This window comes from Microtus ochrogaster, linkage group LG5 (assembly GCF_000317375.1).
Source record: "Microtus ochrogaster isolate Prairie Vole_2 linkage group LG5, MicOch1.0, whole genome shotgun sequence".
In the NCBI taxonomy this organism is placed as follows: Eukaryota; Metazoa; Chordata; class Mammalia; order Rodentia; family Cricetidae; genus Microtus; species Microtus ochrogaster.
This window is the reverse complement of record NC_022031.1, coordinates 24,360,937-24,383,458: the sequence shown is the minus strand read 5'-3', so window position 1 is coordinate 24,383,458 and position 22,522 is coordinate 24,360,937. Positions and strand designations below refer to the sequence as shown.

The 22,522-nt window shown below is 41.1% G+C and overlaps 1 protein-coding gene across 3 annotated transcripts in view; it reads left to right on the top strand.

The window, feature by feature from the left end:
- The window catches only part of Klhl32 (kelch like family member 32), a 207,683-nt gene that overhangs the window by 134,213 nt on the left and 50,948 nt on the right, over positions 1-22,522 (top strand). Inside the window, exon 6 of one of the 3 annotated variants that reach the window (XM_013351931.2) lies at positions 875-1,090. The exons of 1 other annotated variant lie outside the window; for it this stretch is intronic. In XM_013351931.2, coding sequence (XP_013207385.1) covers positions 875-1,090 — 216 coding nt within the window. The remainder of the gene's footprint in view (positions 1-874; positions 1,091-22,522) is intronic. One more of the 3 variants, XM_026786710.1, reaches the window with a different exon arrangement.

Below are 22,522 nucleotides of genomic sequence, written 5' to 3'. Positions count from 1 at the left end.
TGTGGCTCAGCAAGTCCAACAATGACTGTTTACCGATAGAAAGTCCCAGATTCCAACAGTTGTTCACTCCATGAGTCTGGGTGTCTCAGCTGATCTTCAGTATACAACAGAATCCTGGAGAAGCAGACTTTAATGCCAATGAAGGGCAAAGGACGGGTGAGGGCAAGCAGGCAAAAAGCACAAGAATCTTTCTTTCTTGTCCTTCGTAATGGCTCCCATGAGCCACCAGTCTTTATTGGTAAGGACTTCCACATGTTTTTAGAAAGTTGCAAAGTAGCATTTCAGCTGGCAAAATGAGGACATCCTTTCAGGAAATCACATTGTAAAGATGTCTTTAAGGTCTGGAGAGACAGCTTAGCAGTTAAGAGCACTGTCTGCTCTTCCAGAGGACCAGGGTTCAATTCCAAGCACCCACATGACAACCCACAGCTGTCTGTAACTCCAGTTCCAAGGGATCCCTCATACAGGCATATATGCAGGCACAACACCCATGCACATAAAATAAAAATAAGTTATTTTAAAAAGAATATGGGTTGGGGGTGAAGGAAAACTTAGAGCCTTATAATTGGGGTAGGGGGATTATCTTAATATTAATGGCCCCTGCTGGACAATAGTGGTACGCACCTTTAATCCCAGCACTCTGGAGGCAGAGGCAGGTGGATCTATGTGAGTTCTAGACCAGCCTGGTCTACAAGAGCTAGCTACAGGGTAGCTAGGAATGTTATACAGAGAAACCCTGCCTTGGAAAACATATATATATATATATATATATATATATATATATATCACCCCACCCAGTATGAAAATATGAAAATTTCTTGCCTGTTCTATGTGAATTTCTAAGAGTTTTTTTTTTATGTTTTTTGGCACCCAGGAACTAAATAGCTTTAATTACTTGGATCTGTACAGACTTGCTGACCTCTTTCACCTCACTTTGCTGGAGAAGGCTGTGATTGATTTCCTAGTGAAGCATCTCTCAGAGCTTCTAAAGAGTCGCCCAGAGGATGTTCTCACGCTGCCCTACTGTCTGCTTCAGGAAGTGCTCAAGAGTGACCGCTTGACCTCCCTGAGCGAAGAGCAGATCTGGCAGGTAAGGGCACACTGCATGGCCTCGGAAAGGCATGACATCATCAGAAAGAAAAGAATTCAGGTGTAACCACTCCCTCGGTGGGCAAGTCATTGGTAGAAACGTACCAATCTGCAGCCATTTACACCTGCCAGTCCCAGCCATTGGTGGACATCAACCAGTCTTCAGCCATTGGTGGGCACCCGCCAGTCTTCAGCCATTGGTGGGCACCCGCCAGTTCGCAGCCATTGGTGGACACTCGCCAGTCTGCAGCTCGTCGGGAATGAGACCAGCACTGTGGTTTCCTCAAACGTGGGTAAATCAGAAGAGGGAAGGGATTTTCTCTTGACACCAAAAACGTTTCTTAAGCTAAATATGTGAAGAATGAATTGTAAAACAATTTTATACATATTTAAGCCATTGAAACAAAAGAATTCAGGGTTTGGGGAGAAACCATTCATAAACATTTCCTTTTGAAATTATTTAAATGAGAAAAAATAGAAATAGCTTTTAGTAGTTCAAATAAACCTTTTCATTTGAGTTTTTAACTAATTTGTAGATAACTTATTAATAAGTTTTGAAGTTGGCAATTTTTAATGTGTTAAGTCTGGGTGAAGGACTTGTCTACAAGTCAATGATATGAAGGTTAACAGATAAATTTATACGTCATAGGTGAACACAAATATTCAAAGATGGTTGTACTCTGGAATCTTTGATATTGTTTTTAAATCCTTGGAGTCTGTTCCAAAAATTCCTAAGAGCAATAGTGTGCATGTCTAGGGAATTTGGACTGTTTTCAAAAGTTGTGTCTTTTATTTTTAAGATTATAATATAATTTATTTTTCTTTTCCTTTTTCCTTTCTTCAAACGCTCCCATATACCCCCTTGCTCTCTTTCTAATCCATGACCTTTTTCCATTAATTTTTGTTACATGCATATAAGTATATGTGTATACATACACACACACACATATATATACACATAAACACGCACAGAGAGACATATATATGCCTCCATACAATCTGCTTTCTCTGTATAATGTTACTTGTATATTTGTTTTCAGGGCTAACCAGTTGGTACTAGATAACTAGTGGGCGTGCTCTTCCCTGGGGAAAACTATTTCTCCTGATCTCAGCATTCCCTGATTGCCTGTAGTTCTTTTTGTAGGACTAAAGCCTTGTGGGTTTTCCCCTGCCTTCACTTGAGCATGTGTATCGTCATCTTTGTTTGGGTGGTCATGTTGGTGAGACTTTGTGGGTGTAGCTTCTGACGTTACTAGGAGACATAATTTCACCGCAAGCTTCCTGATCCTATGGCTCTTACAATCATACCGCCTCCCCTTCCAAAATGTTCCCTGAGCCTCAGATGTAGGGATATTTGGTAGATGTATCCTTTGAGACTGGGCTACCCAACTCTGCATTTTGTTTGGTTGTGGTTTGCTGTAGTGGTCTCCATCTGTTGTAAAGAGAAGTTCCCTTGATGAACTGTGAGGAATACACTTATTTGTGGGCATAAGGAGAAATAATTAAATTTTAGTTGGGGATTATGTTGGTTTAGTAAAGCGGTTAGTGGTAGGTTCACCTATAAGATCTGTGATTCTTCAAGAGCCTTGGGTAGTAGCTGGCTTGGTTTCCAGAGCCAGGCATGATTTTCCTACTGTTAGGTGAATCTTAAATCCAATTAGAGAGTTCTTGGTTACTACCAAGGTATGTGCCCATAAGTACACCTTTAAGGTTAACTTGCCAAGCTGGTCATTGCATGGTTTATAAGTTTCATGGATGGCCAGAACTGCTGGTTCTTTCCCTCCTTTGGAGTCTTGCACAGTACCTTCTGGTGCCTTGAAAGTTAGTCCACAAGGAGGAGGCATTCAGGTCAGCTCCCACTGAGGGGCCTCTGGTCTCTGTGTGTGAGGTGCATGGTGTCTTTAGCAATATGGGCCTTCACCATCCACATCTGGAGACAAACAAGGGCAATAGAAACAGCCTGTGAGTTTAGGAGTCCCTTGGACAATTCTGATCAACCACTCCAAAGAGGGCTTCTTATGCCTGGGGTAAGGGCTTTTGTTAGATGATCTTTGGCTCTTGGAGGGAGCATTGTCTCCCCAGATGAGAAAATTTCCTTTAAACTGTATATGTTTATACATAGATGTATGTGCATTATAGTTTTTTAAGACAGATAGCTAATAGTATGATTCCTTATGACTTTTCCTGACATTCTTAAACTATTTTCTTCTCTCCTTCCTTGGCACTTATTTCCCTCTCCCCTACCCATTTATAGTTCCCCCTTCCCATTTCCCAGATCAGATCACATATACCCTGCTATTCCTCTCTCTATTGTTCCTATACCGACTCTCTCTTTTTTATTTTCAGAAGCACTTCCTTACTTTAATAGATGGATGCTTAAATCTCAAATGAAAGACCTCAATGTTCTTCCTACACTAGAGTGGGAAAGAAAAAAAAAAAACCCTCTTTAGTTCATTATGCATTCCTTACTGCTTTCGCAAGCCCTTCCTTTTCCCCTGACTCTAGAATCTTTTCACATCCTGTCACTGCTTTGTCTAGGGGACAGGGAGGATGTTTTTTGTTTGAAAGTTGATTATTCAATTTAAATCCTCTTCTGCTCATCCCTAGTGACTGTCCTTGGATACTGCGCCTGAAGTCTTTGGGATGTGCATCCCATTTTCTCCCTTCTCCCTTCACTGTCTATCTCATTCTGCAGCACTGTCTACACATCTTGATGCTACTTAGAATGCTGTGCCTGCAGGATGGGGTGAAAAATGGCTATCTTGTACAAATACTAGGAAAAGTTCAGTGTTCTATTGGCAGATGAGGTAGCAAACTCCAATTTTGCCAGCCATATTCAGATAGTTATGTTATGTTTGTTTGCTTGTTTGTTTGTTATAGACTTACTTCCCAAGCTGTCTCAGGCTTTATGTGGATAAAGTTGTCCACACGTTGGGCACCATTCTGTTGTGGGAGCTGCAGGTCTGCTTTTCGTCCCGCCCGGCTCCCGCATGGCTAGCCTTACACCATAAATAACAACACACAAACTGTATTCTTTTAAACACTGCTTGGCCCGTTAACTCTAGCCCTTACAGGCTAATTCTCATATACCGATCAACCCATCTCTAATAATCTATGTAGCATCAGTCTTACCGGGAAAGATTCAGCATGTCTGACCTGGAAGCTTGCTTCATGGCGTCTGCCCGGGAGAGGGGAACATGGCCTCTGAGCTCACTTCCTCTTCCTCCCAGCATTCTGTTCTGTTTACTCCTCCCACCTATGTTTTAACCTATGAAGCCAAGCAGTTTCTTTATTACTTAATCAATGACCTTCCTCCATCATGCTTGCTTGCTTTACCACTGGTCAAATGTGTCATTGAACACTGATTGTATTGATGTATAAATTTCCAGATACCTTGCTTCCTTCTTTGAAGTTTAGTCAGCAGCTGTAGTTCTTTTTATTGAAAGTAGTAAGAGAAAAGGGCCAATCAGGACGCAGATATTTGAAACCGTATTGACTTGTCAGCACAAGAGGCCTGAGGAGCAGCTGGCTCCATCTCCATGCTTTAACAAGGCTCTGTACTTGGCTCCAGTTTACAGGGCAGAGCCCCTTTCGAATCCAAGTCTCTTGATACCAACCACATCTCCTCACTAGTCCACAGTCTTGGTTTAAAAAGTAGTTACAAGTGCCTGCAGCTTTCTGGGTATTTCAGGGAATGTTTATTCAGACAATGGTTGCTCGTGCTGGTGAGGATATGGTTCTGGCAGGGATTTCAATAATCCACATCCCTGTCCTATCATGCAAAGCATCAGGATTTACTATGGTCAGCTCAGAGTACGAAGTAGCCAAATTCCTTTCCTTCGTTAAGGGGAAAAGATACAGACTAGATTTAGATTCTGTGCCTTTTATCCTACCAAGATTGAGATTTGAGGCCACCCATTCTTTTGGCATCTGTCTGCTATTGTGCCACGGTTGAAGGCACTGCCAGAGATTGACATGGTGATGTGCAGATATCTGGATAGCAGGAAAATTCCGTTCCGTCTGCTTAGAAGCTTCTACAGAGTTGCCTCTCGAAAGGCTACAGTATTATAAAGTAGAATTTTAGAAGCTGGTTTCTGCAGGCAATAAGATAGTTTCTTTAGACCTGATCACTGAAAAGGAATTAAAAGACTTCCATAAATATTATCAATTTAGGCATTCAGTAGGCAATAAGAAATTGTTTTCGCTTTATCTTAGCAAATAAGTAATTCCCTCATACTCAATAGAGAAAAATCAAATCAGACCAACTATAGTGCCTCAAGTAGAGTTAAGTTCATCATTTTTTTTTTTTTTTTGCTGAGGTTATACTAGTAATGCAATATACCATGGAAGAATCTAATATTCAGCCCAGGGTAAAGATTGGGTCTGCCAGAGGATTAGTGTCAGGGTGCTTTACAGAAGTGAAACTTGACGGACAGGCTGGAGACAGATCTCCAGAATCTCATTAAACCGCTGAATTGTTCATTACAGAACGTTCTCACTGTAATAAAGTGCTCATTGACTTTGACAAATCCCCATCCCATGTCTTAAAGAACAGCGACGAAGGGGTGCCGAGGAAGAGAAAGGAAATTGGCACCAAGTAGGGCAGGTAATGGAAACTCAGATGAGGGGTAGTGCCATCTGATTAATATGTGCAGCACCGCTTAGGTGCAACGTGGTCCACACACAAGTTTACCCAGGTGGCTATCTCACTACACACTGGTAATGTAATCTGGGACCGTCCCTTATCCGGAGGAAGGTCTCGTTTTCATTATTTACCAGTTTTGCTCTGAAGACCTGTCATGAGAGTCATTAAATATCCCCACTGCATAAACTAATTTATTTACCCTTTCATTTTTCTGTCCCTCACCTTGATACGCTATGCTGCAACCTGCAGTGACCATTTCGTGAATCTATGGGCTTCTTAAATCTCTGCCTCATTATTCTTTGTTTCTATGTTTATTTGTCCTGGGGGTATGGTGGGGAGATAGGGATTATGTATCCTCTGCTGGCCTGGAATTCACTCTATAGATGAGGCTAGCCCTGATCTCACAGATCCTCTTGCCTCTGCTCCAGAGTATGCAGACTAAAGGTATTCACCACCGTACTCAGACTGTTTGATCCTTTTAAACTTTAAGTCTCTTCTTTTGCATAGGATGTCTTAGTCTGTCCCACATGGTTTTTCTTTCATTAGCCAGTCGTTACTTGGTCTCTTAGTTAACTTCACTGTGTTGGCAGAGGAAACAGATGTTCGAACCACAGGTGTGTATCATATGTTTTATGACCCAAAGGACTTTAAATGTACATTGTTCGAAATTCTCCTCAGTATAACTTGGCAATTTGGTTTTATGTCCAGAGGAGAATGGGTTCTCAAATTCCAAATGAAAGCCACCAAATTATTAGCTTCAAAGAAAGAGGAAACACAAGTAGCAGAAAAATGAGCAGGTGAGCACAGAGGACATAGGAGTTCGAGGTCTTCCACTGCGTTACCTGGCAAATCTCTACCAGTTTGACTTTGCTTGCAGGTCCGTGAGAGTTTTTAGCACTAACTCCAGACTTTGTTTCAGTAGGATGTTGTTCAGCCTGCCGGACTCGACCTGTAGAGTCCTAAGCAGGGGACCTGCCAAAGGAAGTGCTGGTTAGAAGGTTCGAAACTTTTCACAAACAAATTCTGAGGATTGGGTGTCCTGCATGGCTGGTGATGATTATGCTAATTAGACTATCATAATAATTACGCAATATTTGTATGTGCCAGTTCACCATGTTATCTACATTCAATATACTCAGTCCATAATTGTCAAAGAAATGTTTTAAACAAACAAGCATGGAAGCCTGTTTGTTTTCTAATGAAACAGGGCAAAAATGGATGTAGATTTGGGTGGATGGGGAGTTGGTGGGAGGCTTACCATAATCAGAATATATTGTATGAAAAAAATATATTTTCAATTTTAAAAAAGAATAAAAACAGCTTAGAATGAAATAATTCTGCCCTTCCTCCAGGAGGGCTACTTATCTCTTTTGTCTCAAAAAGATACATTCCCTGCTTGTTCAGCCACAGATCCGATATACCTAGACTGAGAGCAAGGTGAATCTATTCCTAGGGCAGTTGATAGGAAAAGTTCTTCTTGGTGCCAGTTCCTAGACAAGCTTAACCAGGAGTGCAGTCTCTCTCTCTCTCTCTCTCTCTCTCTCTCTCTCTCTCTCTCTCTCTCTCTCTCAAGATTTATTTATTTATTTATTTATTATGAATACAATACTCTGGCTGCATGTGTGCCTGAACCCCTGAAGTAGGCACCAGATCTCTTTGTAGATGGTTGTGAGCCACCATGTGGTTGCTGGGAATTGAACTCAAGGCCTTTGGAAGAAGAGTCAGTCCTCTTAACTGCTGAGACTTCTCTCCAGTCCCAAAAATGTGTAGTCTAGGCTGGCCTCAAACTCCAGATCCACCTGCCTCTGCCTCCGTCAGCAAATCCTATCGGCCTGCGCCATCAGAACCAGCGCAGTCTCTTCTCAGCATAGACTAAGCAGCCGAGACCCCTGAGGTTGCTGAATGGGGAGGACAGGACACAGGTTGGCCAACTCTGTTCATCTCCCTAAGCCTGACCCTCAATGGGAGGGACTTTTAATTGTTTTAAACGGTGAAGACAGCTCTGAGAATTTAGGGCTTCATCTCTAAAATAGTAGAAACAAAAAGGATGTCTTTCAGATGGATCAAGATAGCTTGGGGAAATAAAATGAATATTTTTGACACCTGTCGTGTGTTAGACATAGACTATGTTAGGAATTTGACCCCTAAAAATTTTGAGTGATTATTTCTCAAATTTATCAAAATACTTATTTCATTGTAATCTTTACAGTTGGAGAATTTTTATTTTCCTTTAATAACTTACTAAGGCTTCCTATGTATTCTCTAATGATAGTCCTTTTATTCCTGTATTGACGTTGGGTGGGAAAGCACTTCCCACCTACACCTAAAAGGTCCATGCTACCTCTTTGGGGCTGGCCATATCCTGTTTGCCTCTGTGTGGGATGATATGCTCCCAGAGGCAGAGACTGTGCCTGCCATGTTCACACTGTACATGCCGTGTTGTTCTCTTGCATCAGTGACAATAATGTAGGGCCTCCATATTAAAACAGAATGCATGATATAAGATATACCTATCTACCTGGTTCTACATAAAGCTGTATTTATTTTAGGAAGCATGTTATAGGAAATGAGCTTGGTCTCTTAGAAATCCATGCTTCCTTGATTTTATTGGAAACTTGTTGTCTGGTCATGTCAGTTGCGCACTGTCTAGGGTGGTCAACAGCCTTACATGCAGCGCTGCTTTGGGGTTTTGTTTTTTGACAAGTTTTTCTTCAGCTTTCATCTGCGCCATAGAACCAACGCACTGCATTTCAGTTTAATCATTTTCCTTGAAAGTAATCTCGGAAGGTAAGCCTGCTACTACCCTTTCCTAGTTAGAGAGTGGAGGACGAGAATGACTTCCGCAGGCTCATCTTCTATCTCTTAGATGATAAATTGACCCAAATATACTTCTAGTCAGGGATAAGTGAGGACCCCAAACACTGCAGCGGGTGAAACAATACATCACCGTGCTTCTCATTTACACAGTGGATCACGGTTTTGAGAATGCCTTTGCATTTACTGCTTTTTGTTGTTGTTGTTGTTGTTGTTGTTGTTGTTGTTGTTGTTGTTTCAATGATGTGAATGGGAAATTTGGTGAAAAAAGCTGCAAATCCATGTCCTCTAATTTTTGAACTCTGTCCACTTTGGCCGATAGCCCAAAGTTACTAAGGAGTGATAAATGCCAAGATTCATCAAATGATTCCTCTGGCTTTAAACAAAATTGGGAAAACATGGGTTAGTGCCATAGTAGAGTTCTTGCTGTTGTGCACGAGTCTCTGTGTCCAGTCTCCAGTACTAGAGAAATAAAATCAGAAGAAGAGGAAATTCTTGACCATCTGGTTTGCTGTGTAGCAGTGCCCACAGTACGAGGAGGAGAATGGCAGCTCTTCCTGCCCTGTGCCTGCCATCTTGCTAATTCTTCTGTGTCCAATGACATGTGCTTCTTTCATTCTTCCATTCATGACAACTAGGTACTGAGGACCTGCTGTGTCAGGCTAGATCCTATTGAGCACTCCTAATTGCCTGCTCTAGCATGGGTGCTAGGTGCTTGGTAACAGAAAGGGCCAGTAGGCCTTGCTTTCCTAGGTGCAGTTGGGTCTGGTGTGGACGCTCTGTTTGTCACTTGGGGTGTCTTGAAATGATCTGGCTTCGAGGGAAAAAGAAGTGCTATTATTTCGACATTCCACACCACCCAGCGTTCCTTTGCTGTTACCCTCGTGACTTGATTATTTTTATTCATATATCTTTGAAAAGATCTGCTGGTCTCTGGTACCATCCTAGTCAAACAAATCAGATGGTGTGTATGACTATACAATCCAAAAATTCCTCGAAGAGAGTTCACATTTTAAATACATGGATTTTGGTAAATTAAAACGGATTCAGATTCTGAGGTCTGAGAATTTTACCCCCAAAGTATAATCTTTCATTGCATCCTTGTCTATCCTTGTGCATGAGTTGTAGCATGATCGTATTGCTATATTTTTTCCCAGCTAGACATTTGCAGGGTATATTCACGCATTGATTTCCATATGCATTTTTATTCACCAATCCCTAAGCTAATCAAATTTGCACCACTTCTCAATTTTCTTCCTGAAACTGCTTACGGCTCCACCCAGCTACATACAGTCGTCTACACCCTATTAAATGTTAGTAAAGAGAACAAACAGCAGCTCCTTTGCATCCCAAATGGTGCAGCCCTGAGGATGCTGCTTCTTTTATGGGCCCCCAGCTGGACACTGAGTAATGCTGATATTTCCAGGCCTGGTGCTTGAAGATGCTGCTGTGTATTTAGTCTGTCCTCCTGATCTACATGCTGCTAATTCTCCGTGAGCATTCATCTCCAGTAGCTTGACTGGTGGCTTTGCTGTTGTTTGTCTGGGCTTTGTGCCCTTGTGAGGCACATGACACCATCATTTCAGAGGAACGTTCCTGCAGCTAATTCCCAGCACCAGAGCTGTGAGTTGTCAAGTAGCTGTAAGGGGTAGGTGATTATCAGAAATTACAAGAAAGCCAACTTGTATTCATGTGCTGTTGGTCCCATGAGTTAATGGTTTCTTTTTCTTTCTTTCTCTTTCTTTTTTTTTTCAAGAATTGAACACAACAGAACAAGAAGGTGATTTATGAGATATGACATATTTATGTTTTCTGCTTTTAATTTTCATTGTGATTCATGTTGTTTCCAGACTGATATTTTTGTTGCTGCTATGAGAAGGAAAAAGACGACTGGAGAATATTACTTATGCATCGGTGGCCTGCAGTAATATTGCTGCTACCTGGGTTATCAGGGATTTAAAAATAAAACCCAACCATAAGCTGCATATGAGGTAGAAACCCCGAGGGCTGGCACGGAAGTCCATCAATAACAACAACAATAATAATTCTTACAAGCCTAGAGAGCTTCATATTTTAATGAATTTTTACACGTAATTTCATCTGAATCTCTCCTTAGACTTGTCATGGTAGATGAGGCTAGTTTTATCCACATTTGAACTTGTGAGAAAACCGAAGTTCAAGCATGAGATGCAGTGATCCACTAACCCACTTCGCAGTCTGCTTCAGTGGACATGTCACTGTTCTCTTGAAATACACCAAGTCCCCCCACCACCACCAAAAAGGAACCTCAAAGTAGCTCCCACATCTTTCATGTCCGATCTTCCTCTATAGTGACTGAAATCAGTTATAGGTATTTGTAGTAACTGGCCATCTTTCCTTTGAACTTCTTGTACAACGTGGCAGTACGCAGCAAAAATGACTCTGTCAAAGTTGTAAAGGAAAGTCTTGCTGAGGATCTTGCCAGGAAATTGGGTCTCAAGATGGGTCAGTTAAGAAGCATGGACAGAGATTTCCAGATACTCAAGGAAGTACCTTACATTCTTCAGAATATGAGGTGGCAAAATACAGTGCAGGAGGGGACAGCTGATGAGGGGGAGTCTTTTGAAGATCCTATGGGGAAATTTTGGAGTAAGAGAGTTCTGAGTTCCACTATTTCTGTTGCGGCAATGAAGACTGTGTTGGAGAAGTCTGTGGGCTACGGTTTCTTCCTGGGACTAAAAACCATAAAGAATTGAATGGAAATGATGAATCATTAGGTCTTCATTATATTCTCAATATATTGAAACTTTAGAAATTTATGTGACAGAAATTGACAGTTGGAAGACAGCTTAGATACAAGGTTTAAGAGAAAGAGAAAATATTAATTTATCAGTATAGACATATATTACTCTCTTTCCAATACACATGAACTCATGAGCCCATATTCTACAATATCAGGTCATTACAATTGTGCTGAAGTTCATGATGGTTTGCTATACCAGACCATTGTGATTTCCTGGCCCTGGCGTTCTAAGATGGTGTGTCAAAATATCTCTGTGGAGTGGTCCAGGAACTTGGATGTATAGATGAAAAGGACTTGGCATTTGTTGTTTAATACTAATATCTTTATGTGCTACTTCCTTCCCCCCTGCCCCTGTGATTTTTGATACAATTTAAAATAAAGCCTGAGATTTGGATTCAGATAGAGCACAGTGATGGGTACTTACCTAGAATGCATGAGCTCTCTACTCCGTCTCTCCCACAGTTGGACTCAACCAACCTGGAAAAGACCATAGTCAGAGTAAGAACCCACAGAGGGAGTTAATTCTAAGGTTCCCTTTGCGCTGAGAATGCAGGCTTGTGTGTTCTCTGTGGGGATATTCTCCATCTTGGTCCAACCACCTCCACTGTGTTATGGGAGTGTCACAATGAGGACTGCACATGAATCCCAGCATCCTGGGAGGACAAGCATCACCAGAAATAGAGTCCAGTCTAGGTAGAATTAAAAGGACCCTTGTGTTTTACACAGGAAGGTATCAGAATTGTCTCATTTGTTTATAAAAGACTTTGCAAGTGAGTGTTGGTAAGAGGCACTGGCAGCATGTTTAAGGACAGACTAAAAGAGCCCCTCCTACTGGAAGCAGAATCCACACGTCTCCCTAGTGTGTGTGCTCTTGTTGTGAAATGCCCACAGGCCACCACCTTCTCTGGCCACGCCAGGAAGTCAGATAATTAAAGGAGAGATGGATGGTATGCTGAAGTTTAAACGTTTTAGGAAGACCCATCTTATTAACACTCTAAAACAAGTGAGCATAATATCATTAATTTTGATTAATTCATTTGCTCTTAATATAGCTTTTAATTTGTAATTCTATGTGAATTACAATGTAATTTGGCATTAATTATCCTAAATTGACTATAAGACAGCCAATCACAATGGAAATTACTCACAGCTGAACGTTAAACTAAACCCTGCAAGCTGAAAAGTTGCTGCTTAGGTAAGAGGTCAACGCATGGAAGCTTCCTTCTCATTGCATGTGAGATCAACCCTAGATATGAGAACTGCAGGGGATTCCTCATCTGCCCACTGTAGATCATCTGTGGAAGGAAGTTCATGCATATCCAGAAAAGGCTAAACAATAGAGTCAATAAATGAATCCATCCGCCAGGTTTAGCAGGTCTCCTGAAGAAAATGTTTTCCTTTTCTCATCCTCTGCAAGATTTGGGTGATGTAAAGAGGCCGGTGGTGTCTTTGGATCAATCTGTTCTGCTAGGGTTCAGGGGCTTAGAAATGTCCTTAGTCAAATTGGCTTTGCCTTTTATCTGCATGCTCTTTGAACCCACTGGAAGTGCTGGTTCAACCTGATGAGCACAATCCTTACCTCCAAGTTGTCCGTATTGGGCCACTACACAAAATGCCTTCTCTTCAGAAGGACATCGTGGCTTCAAGTCCAATCTCACAACGGGAGAACCAGCTCCTTGGGGGCTTTGGTAAAACTCGCTTTTGGGCCTATGTGTCCAAGGGAAGGGACACGCTGAAGATGCTGAGCCCCGAGAAAATGAATGGGAACAAGGAAGGACTTGGAAAATACAGTGTTGAACTGTTTGCTAGATATGCTCTTTTGACAGTTATCTTCAAAACACCAAAAGCAGGATAAAGCATTCAGATGTCCCACAATGTCCTAAGATTGGGACTTTTTACTTGAAGTCTTTTCACATTTAAGTAGAACTTGGTGAATTCTGTAGGTTCTGGGTACATTTGTAGATAGCAGCTGACCTCAAAATGAAGCCTGTCTAGATCTCAGGGAATTTTTTTATTTATATATTTTTTTGGATAATTGTTACATGGAAAAGTCAAGTCTGTTGGTCTAATCACTCTTTTACATTGTGAATTGCTTGCCTTTATGCTGTCATTGCAATGAACGTTTTGGCCAATAAAATAGTCAAGTTTTACATAGAACTTCTTAGTTAAGATGTTAAAAAAAAAAAAATAACTCCAAAGCTGAGTCCCAGCTGCCCTCTCTCGCCTTACGGTAGTACTGATCACAGTTGGAAGAGACACAGTGTAAAGGGGGAGAGTCCTAAATGCTGAAGTCCTAAAAAAAAAAAAATTCTTCAAAGTCTATACTACACACACACATGCATGTATATTCACACTTGTGCACAAGCAAATAATACACACGGATTTTTACAACTAAAAGATTTTCCTTTGTTTTGTAGCTGTGACATAAAACATAGCATTCCCATTATTAGTCACTAGTTGACTGCAAACTTGAGGATGAAAATAGAATAGAAGCTAAAGGCTTGTTCTTGCCATTCTATTCATCACTAAACTTTAAAGGATGTTAGTATCTATAGTATCTTAATGCAAGAAACATTTATAGCTGTAACTTTATAGTGTTTAATTTTCTCCAAATCCATTTAATGCCTAATTTAGCTGGCCCTGTCATAGAACTTCCCTTCTTCTCTCCCAGTATCTTTTTGATGTCAGTTTTGGATTCATGGTTCTTGTCTCTTCCATGCCACTTGTGGTTTCCCTGGGGAACTTCGGGTCCTCAGCCGCAGTGGATTGTATCTGGTGCGCACCCCCTGATGAATGAAGCCTTTCCAGCTCTTAATGTTCTTTCCTGTTCTCAGAGGAAAAAAAAAAAAAAAAAGGATTGTGGCAGAGCAACTGCGCCTGTGGAGCGGCAGGCAACATCCACAGCGCATGCGTGTTCTCAGCCCTCTCTCCTGAGCATTAGCAAAGCCAGCAGAGCAGCCGGGTCTTTATCAACCCGCACTGAGAGGTTAGGTCATTGGAAGCCTTTTTAGTCATTTTGTGCTTTTCAAGAGTGAATTTGTTAGAATTATGCTGAATACCCACTTAAAGCCTCAGCTGATAACCCTACCTGTGTTTTATAACTCTGCACCGTCAGAGCTCATAATAAGTCAAACATTCTTTCAGTGGCGCTCATAAGGGAGGAAAGGAAAAAAAAACCTCACAAATTTAAGAGTAATTTCAGATTGTAAATGAAAAGGAGAGGCACGACTGTTCATTTGCACCAATCATGCCTTCCTTTCATCTGCCCTGATTAGGACTGGTGCGGTTTCATCAGACCCCTCCATCACGGAGCTGTCACTCCAGCCGGCTGCTGATTGAAAACAATCAAGGCCCTGATGGCACAATTATTCTGACCCTTTAACTAGAGGCTGCTGTGATAATGAAAGGTTGATTATGATAGTTTGTGCCTCTTTCAGTTTGCCAAGAAGGTTAATTTGGGCATCAGACGGATGTTTAATGGGCGCTTGCTGCCTACACTGAGGTAAATGAGAACGTGCGGTCTTGGATATTGCACGGATATAGTTTGCCTGTCAATCATTGTCATTTGGAGTTTGTGCCTCACACTCTGGAAATCACATTTTATTTTTTCCTTGGGATTTAATTTATTCTGTGCCCTGAGGAAGTTCTTTCACTCAGTGACCTTCACAGCAGCTTTCTCTGCCTTTCCCCCCCCCCCTTTTTTTCAAACGGAGCTCAAAGGCACAACACATCCAGAAGAGCATTTTTCTTTCATTTTCACTTAAAAATGGAAACTTTAAAAATCCATCCTTATCACTCCCGTCCAATAGAGCAAATGTTTCCATTCTGATTGTGCAGAGGGGAAGTCAGAGCGACCGGGAACGCTCTGGCTGGTTTGCAGCAGCCCGTGCATCTGCGCATTTTGTACAAGAAGCGGTGACTGCAACGAAGTCAAAATGGTCGCAGAACTGGAGCTGAAGTCTCCGTTTTCCTCACAGTCCCTCAACAGCCTTTCTCAGAACAGCTGGCCAAACTCCCGATTCCAAGCCTTCATCTTACTCCTTTTCCTTCCTGGGAAGCATGGGGAGGATTTAACACAGGAAGACAGAAATCGCTAACGTTATTAAATAGCGGTGTGTGTGTGTGTGTGTGTGTGTCCGCTTTCCCAACAGTTTCTCATTGACTAGGTAAGGCTAACTACTGTGCCCAGAGATCCACTGTCAACACCTCCCCAGCACTGAGACGGCAAGTGGGTGCCACCATGCTCCATGCTTGATTTATTTTACATGGGTTCTAGGAATTGAATTCAGGCTCCCGGGTTTGTGTGACAAGCCCTTGGCCAGCTATCTCCTGCAGCCTCACAACTTAGAGCTTTTCATGTGTGCATGCCTAACATTTACCCCAGCCTTTAGCAATGCTCGTATTTCTGATCGCACCTCATATCATAATGAGCTTTATGCAGACCCTTTGCAAGGAAAAATACAGGAGATGAAAAAAACAAAAGAAGGGAGGAAAGGCCTTACTTCTATTTCCAGGCTGTGCTTGGTGCCCGACATAGCAGGCATCTGAGATAATCAGGCTGCAATTGTGTGGCCACATCTCCCCGCCACCCATGCTCTGCTATAGTTATGTGTAGCCCTGAACATTGTTCTCTACTGTGGCAAGGATAAAATAATTATGTGTATGTTAAAATGTCACCACCATAGTAGTTATAACTACAGTTCAGGGGTTCTATTAGAGAAATTAAATTTATTTTTCCATTACTGAGAATTTTGTAAAGTATATTTTGACTGTATTATATATTGTTGGCCTTTTTTTTTTTACAAGGTATTTATGTACTTGAATGGTAAAGAAGGTCCTTAGGTAATAATTCAGTTTCATCTGATGCTCCAAAGTGAAGACAGATATTGAATCCTACCCTTATTTTAATACAGCCCTTACTTAAGTGGCAGGGCTGTTTAGGATGTGTGTTCAAGGAGACATGAGTAAAGGTCTGTGCATTATATGATCTTACAAATCTCCACAAAAGGATTACTTTTCTTTCATTCAGTGAACTACATGGATAGAATAGCCCTCAGGGATGCCTCACAGAATTATTGATAGTTATGTCTTCTTTTTTTTTTTTAGCAATAGAAAACAAAAGATAATGAGGAAGAAATACATCAGCCAAACCAATCAATATTTTTGTTTGTTTTGGTGCTTTCAAAAGTGGTATGAGTTTTTATTGTAATGTCACCTCGTGGTGTCTGTGAAAATGAGTCACTTTATTTTGTAGACTGCCTTAATTACCTTTCTATTGCTGTGATGAAACGTTGTGGCCAAGGCAACATCTAGAAGGAAGGGTTTATTTTGGGCTTATGGTTCCAGAGAGATCATAAGCTATCACGATTACTGTGGGGAAGATTTTGCATCAAGCATTGGGCATGGCGGCAGGAACAGAGGAGAGCTTTTCAGCTTTAGCCGCAAACATCAACAGAGTGGGTGAACTGGAACCGGCACTGGGCTTTGGAAACTTCAAAGCAGGCCTCCAGGGACATACTTCCTCCAGGGAGGCCAACTTTCTAAGCCTCCCTGAACAGTCACTAACTGGGGACCAAAAATTCAAATGTCAAAGACACATTTATCATTCAAACCATGTAGAATCACGGTATTTGCAAGTTAATGAGACTTAAGTCATAACCATTTTTTGTTTTGTTTTGTTTTTTGATATTTTTGTTTGTTTTTGTTTTTCAAGACAGGGTTGTTCTGTGTAGCCTTGGCTGTCCTGGGACTAGCTCTGTAGACCAGGCTGGCCTCAAACTCACAGAGATTTGACTGCCTCTGCCTCCCAAATTCTAGGATTAAAGGAGAGCACCACTACTTCCTGCTATAACCATTTCTTATTACAAGAAATAGAACACATGATTTCAAATTGGTATTAGCCCAAGACCTCCTAGGTTCCGAACTTTCCCAAAACTTTGTCCTCTTTATATTAAAATGTGGGAAATAGGAGGCATTTCCTGTATTCTCAGAAGCCCTCGTGAACTGTCTACCCCTGTGCCCACGTGCTGACTCAGCCCGCTGAGACTGCCCACTGTTTACAGATGCCCTTCTCCAAAGGTCCTAGCCAGCATTCCACACCTCATTGCTCACCTTGTGCTGACAATCATTCTGCCTCCAAGACTAGGTTCAGGTACTGGGTCGTGTTTCTTTTTCCTCTTTATTTCTTCCATCCCACCCCCCATTTAGAACTCTTCATCTTGACTCTAGGGAGAAGGCGTTCGTCTGTGATGTCCCAGGGTGACTCCTTGCTCTCCCATTTGGCAAACACCCATGGGTTAGCCCTGGAGTTACATATAGCCCTGTCTCACATAACCTACAGATGAGCACTTGGAATAGCCACTCTCTCTTACTCATTCCTTCAGCCACTGGAGTCCCCTTTCTATCACACGTCTTCAGAAAGCATCAAGCCAACGGTTCTCTCGTTTCTTCACACACCATCTTCCTCACGTGAGCACTCGAGATGGGCCACCTCAGGCCGTCTGCATCTAAATGTAGCCATCTTCTCAGAAGTAAAATTCTAACAATTCTGATTCTTGCACACTTGAATCCTAATTTGTGGCTCCTTTGACACTCACTTGCTTTAAGGATCATTCGGTACCCTTAAGCCCTTCTATGTGACCAACTATTCGTCAAATCAAATCTCTGAAATTCTATTCTTGTTTTAAAAAACTAGGATAATTATAGTGAAAACAGTATCTTTTTGCATAACAGAAGCGTTACAGTGTGAAAAAGAAGGCTTCCTCTTCCCCTGGGTATTTATAGTGTACAGAGGATAAGTTAGGGAACAGCGTGTGAAATAATGCTGTTTAGAGTCTGGAGTTGGAGGTGTGAAGGCAGTCACTGGGTGGCCTTTGTAATACTTGGGCAGCTCAGGTCATATCGAACATTATGGTGCCTGATCTATGACCCAGCCCCTTAAGGGTGGATGCTGGCTCCTCACAGTGGGCAGTCTCATGCAGCTTAGACACTTCCTGTGCACCATCTCACCCTTGAATCACTCTTTCAGGGAGCTATCTCTGTGTCCTTGACTTTTGTTGGATGCTTGAGCCTGTGAGGTTCATTTGGTCATGCTGTTACAACTTTGATTTTAATTGGGGAGTACAAGTGCCCATGTTGGGTTTCATGGTCTATGTTGATGAGGACAACTGACCAGGTCTCTTCCTCAAGTGGGCACCAGATCTCATTATAGATGGCTGGGAGTCACCGTGTGGTTGCTGAAAATTGAACTCAGAACCTTTGGAAGAGCAGGCAGTGCTCTTAACCACTATGGACAAGTTCAACAGAACCGCCATATACAGGCTGCCCGTGCTGGCTTCAGCATTGCCAGGGCATAAATTTCTTTCATTTTCATACGAGTGCCCAGTGAATCTTCTGCTGAATCATTATTCATGAACCAAGCCACAAAGAGTGATTAAAGGCTTGATGCTCTCAGGATGCTCTAAGGCATATTTACAAATTAAACAGTCTTGTTAGTCATAACATAGATAAATTTTCCAGGAGCATTAAAACACCAATAAGATGGCAGCATAGAAGGATGGTCCATACCTGAGGCTGTATCTGTCTTCAAACACTCTAACTTCTAGGCCTTTAAGATTTTCCACCTTCATTCCAATTGCATAAGTACATTGTGCAGAGACTCAGGATACTTGACTTGATATGGTGCTGGTAGACTTGAGATTGAATGGCAAGGAGGAATCCGTGTGTGTGTGCTGGTCAGAATCTTTCTCATTGAGTACATTCTCAACACATAGTGAGCTCTCAAGAAGTTGAGGAATGGATGAGTTAAAAAAAACTGAAGGAAAGATTAATGGCTATATTATTATATCATTTATCCACAAAACAACAAAAAGAAGATAAGTAGTCAGCTCAGACAATCGACTGTTATTTTACTTTCCAGCAGCTCTTGAGCTAGTCTGTATGTGCTTTTCCTTACCCCTAAGTTAACTGAGATGAGATTCAAAGAGACTCATATGGACAAGAATTCAGATATTTCTAAAACAGGGTACCCGAGCGAAGGGGAAAAGCAAGTATAGTTCAGAAATCATTAGCCCCAAGTATCTTTCTCTCTCCTGCTTTTCATTTACCTGTTAATTCATGCTTTTATGACCATACATTCAACAAAGCCACACAACTTAAATGACTACAATGGAATCATTGGGTCATTTGTGAAAATAGGGTCATCACAATGGTATCTCAAGTCTGCTGTACTGTCGTGCTTTTAATATTTAATATTGATGTAATTTAATATTATAACAGAGGAAACATTTAATACAATGTTTCTTATAATCTCACCATTCTAAAAGTTTATGTCAACATCACACAATATTGTGTCATATAAAAGATAGTCTGACTATGATGATAATTTTATCTTAAACTTAAAATAATATTTAAATTAATATCTCTAGCCTTTAGTTGCCATGACATTCATTATACATACTGTCTAATTGTTATAATTTAACAAGCATTTTCACATGTTTTATTACTCCTCATCTTCTGGAGAATCTGATGACATATGATATATCACCCAAGTGTGCAGATGTAAAACTATGTTGGTGTTTTTCCTAAGTGCACAGATGCATTGTTAGAGAATTGTTGAGTGTGTGTAAACTTTGTTTGTGGGGGTGCTCTAATCCTCACATATACGAAATAAACTCCAATTTATCTGAGGTGCAGCCTCATCCTGGAAGTAAGTTGTTGCTCTCACGTCCTGCTTCCTTTATATCTTGCCACATTTACCTCAGAGGGTGCATGCCAAATAGTGATGGAGGAAAAAAAAAACAGGATTCCCTGTAATGTTATCCTGATAATGTGCTTACTCCATGCCTGAAAGAGTGTACATATGGTACTCACGGGATACTCACTCAATTCCTTATTTTCCAGTGGGAAACAGTAGGGGTTTCTCTTATTTTCTGCAGTTATTCCAACAATATGGGCTTATTTCTGTTGGTCATATGCAAAGTTTCTTCAGAGTTCAATAGGATAAGCTATACAGATACACACCAGCCTCTTCTTTAGACATTGTAGGTCAACAGTTGCTATCATATACTGCCCTGAAACAATCCCCAGTCTCATTGACTGGATGGATGCCTTGTCTTTCAGCTTGCAGTTACAAAAATAATGAAGGTCAACTATAGATGTTACTTCTATAATTACACATTTTTCTTTGGTGTTATGTGGGATGATGTTGGCGTGGGTGAGGCTGGTTATATTTTATTGTCCTGCCATCAAAGAAGTTTATCAGTATGAAGGCAAAATGTTATGTACAAAGCATACTTAATATTTTCTGATTCTTAAAATGCTTTGTACATAACATTTTGAAGCAGTCATCTTGAAATTTTAAGATATCTCCTCTCCTTTAAGTTGACCCCCTCAGCAGTCTCTTCCTAGTTTCCTGACTTCTACAGAAACTCCAGGTCCAACACACAAAATTGGTGTTTGAAGCTAGAACCCACATATGAGGAAGAACATTGGGCATTCATTTATCTGTGTCTAGGTTACCTCACTGGATATGTGTTTTTCCAACTTCCTCCATTTTTCCTGTAAAAAAAAATCAGTTTTATTTATGGCTGAATAAAATGGCATTGTGTATATGTACTACATATTCATTATCCATTATTAATTGATGGCTGTCTAGTCTGATCCCATTTCTTGGCTATTACAACTAAAGCAGCAATGAACATGGGTGAGCAAGGAACTCTGTAGCGGAGTGGAGAGTCCTTTGGAAATATACCGGGAGTGGTACAATTGGATGATATGCTAGATGTCTTTCCCAGGTGTTGTTGAATCTCCATCCACACCAATTTCTATAGCAGCTACACTATTTTATTCTCTTGCCAACAGTGGTTCCTCTTTCCCCACATCTTGTACAGCTCTTATTGTCATTTAATTTCTTGATGATGGACATTCTGGCAATGGTGAGGTGGAATCATAAGTGGAGACTGTGCCTTTGTTTCCTGGCCGCCCAGACCAGAATAATCACACAGAAACTGTATTAATTACTTACAACACTGCTTGGCCAATGGCTTAGGCATATTTCCAGCTAGCTTCTACATCCCAAATTAACCCATTTCTATCAGCCTGTGCATCACCATGAGGCTGTGACTCACAGGCAAGGTTCTGGTGTCGTTCTCCTTTGGCAACTACTTAGCATCTCCCTGACTCTGCCTTCTTTCCTCCTCTATCTCTGCTTAGATTTCCCAGCTTGTTATATTCTGCTCCGCCATAGGCCACTATGTTAATAAAGCAGCTTCTTTATTAACCAACTCATAGCACACAGAGGGGAATCCCACATCATAGAATCTCATTATTTTATGCAATTTTCTTTTCTCCAATGGCTAATGATATTGGACTCTTTTAAAAGCCATTCATGTTTCTTCTTTTTTAAATTCTCTCTTAAGATCATCACCTAATTTTGAAGTTAATTGCTTTCTTACATTTTTTTGTACATTCTAGAGACTAATGCTTTGTCAGATAGATAGGTAGCAAAGATGTCTTCTATTCTGTAGACAGTCTCTTCACTCATTTGTTTCCATTGCTGTACAAAACTTTGTAGTTTATGACTTCTGTGTCCCGGTTGTTGGTTGCGTTTTCCTAGCAACCAGAGCCCCAGTATAGAGACTCGTTATTTATGTGTAAATGCTGTAGTGTGTTCCCTACCTTCTCCTGTAGCAGTTTCAGGTTATAAGCTGAGGTCTTTGATCTATTTGGAGCTGATGTTTGTGTTAGCTGAGATATAAAGTTCTCATTATATATATAGATATAGATATATAGATATAGATATAGATATAGATATATATGCATGTCCACTTTTCCAGCAGAATTTGCTGAATATGGAGTTTTTCCTCCATGATAATCCTACCAAAAACAAGTTGGTAAGATTCAGTGCACTCCGCACCCAAATCCTCCTGCTGTGTTTTACAGAAATACAAAAATACCATTCATATAGGCATACAAAAGACCTTAGATGCGTAAGGCAATCATGAGCAAGAGGAATAATGCTGGAACCATCAGCATTCCCAATCTCAAGTTTTACTATGGAACCACACTAATAAAAACGGCACAATGCCACCACAAAAACAGACATGGTGATTGCAGGAATAGAATAAAGGAGCCAGATTTAAGTTCACACAATTACAGCCAAGCACAACTTTATGATGCTCTTGACAATTGAC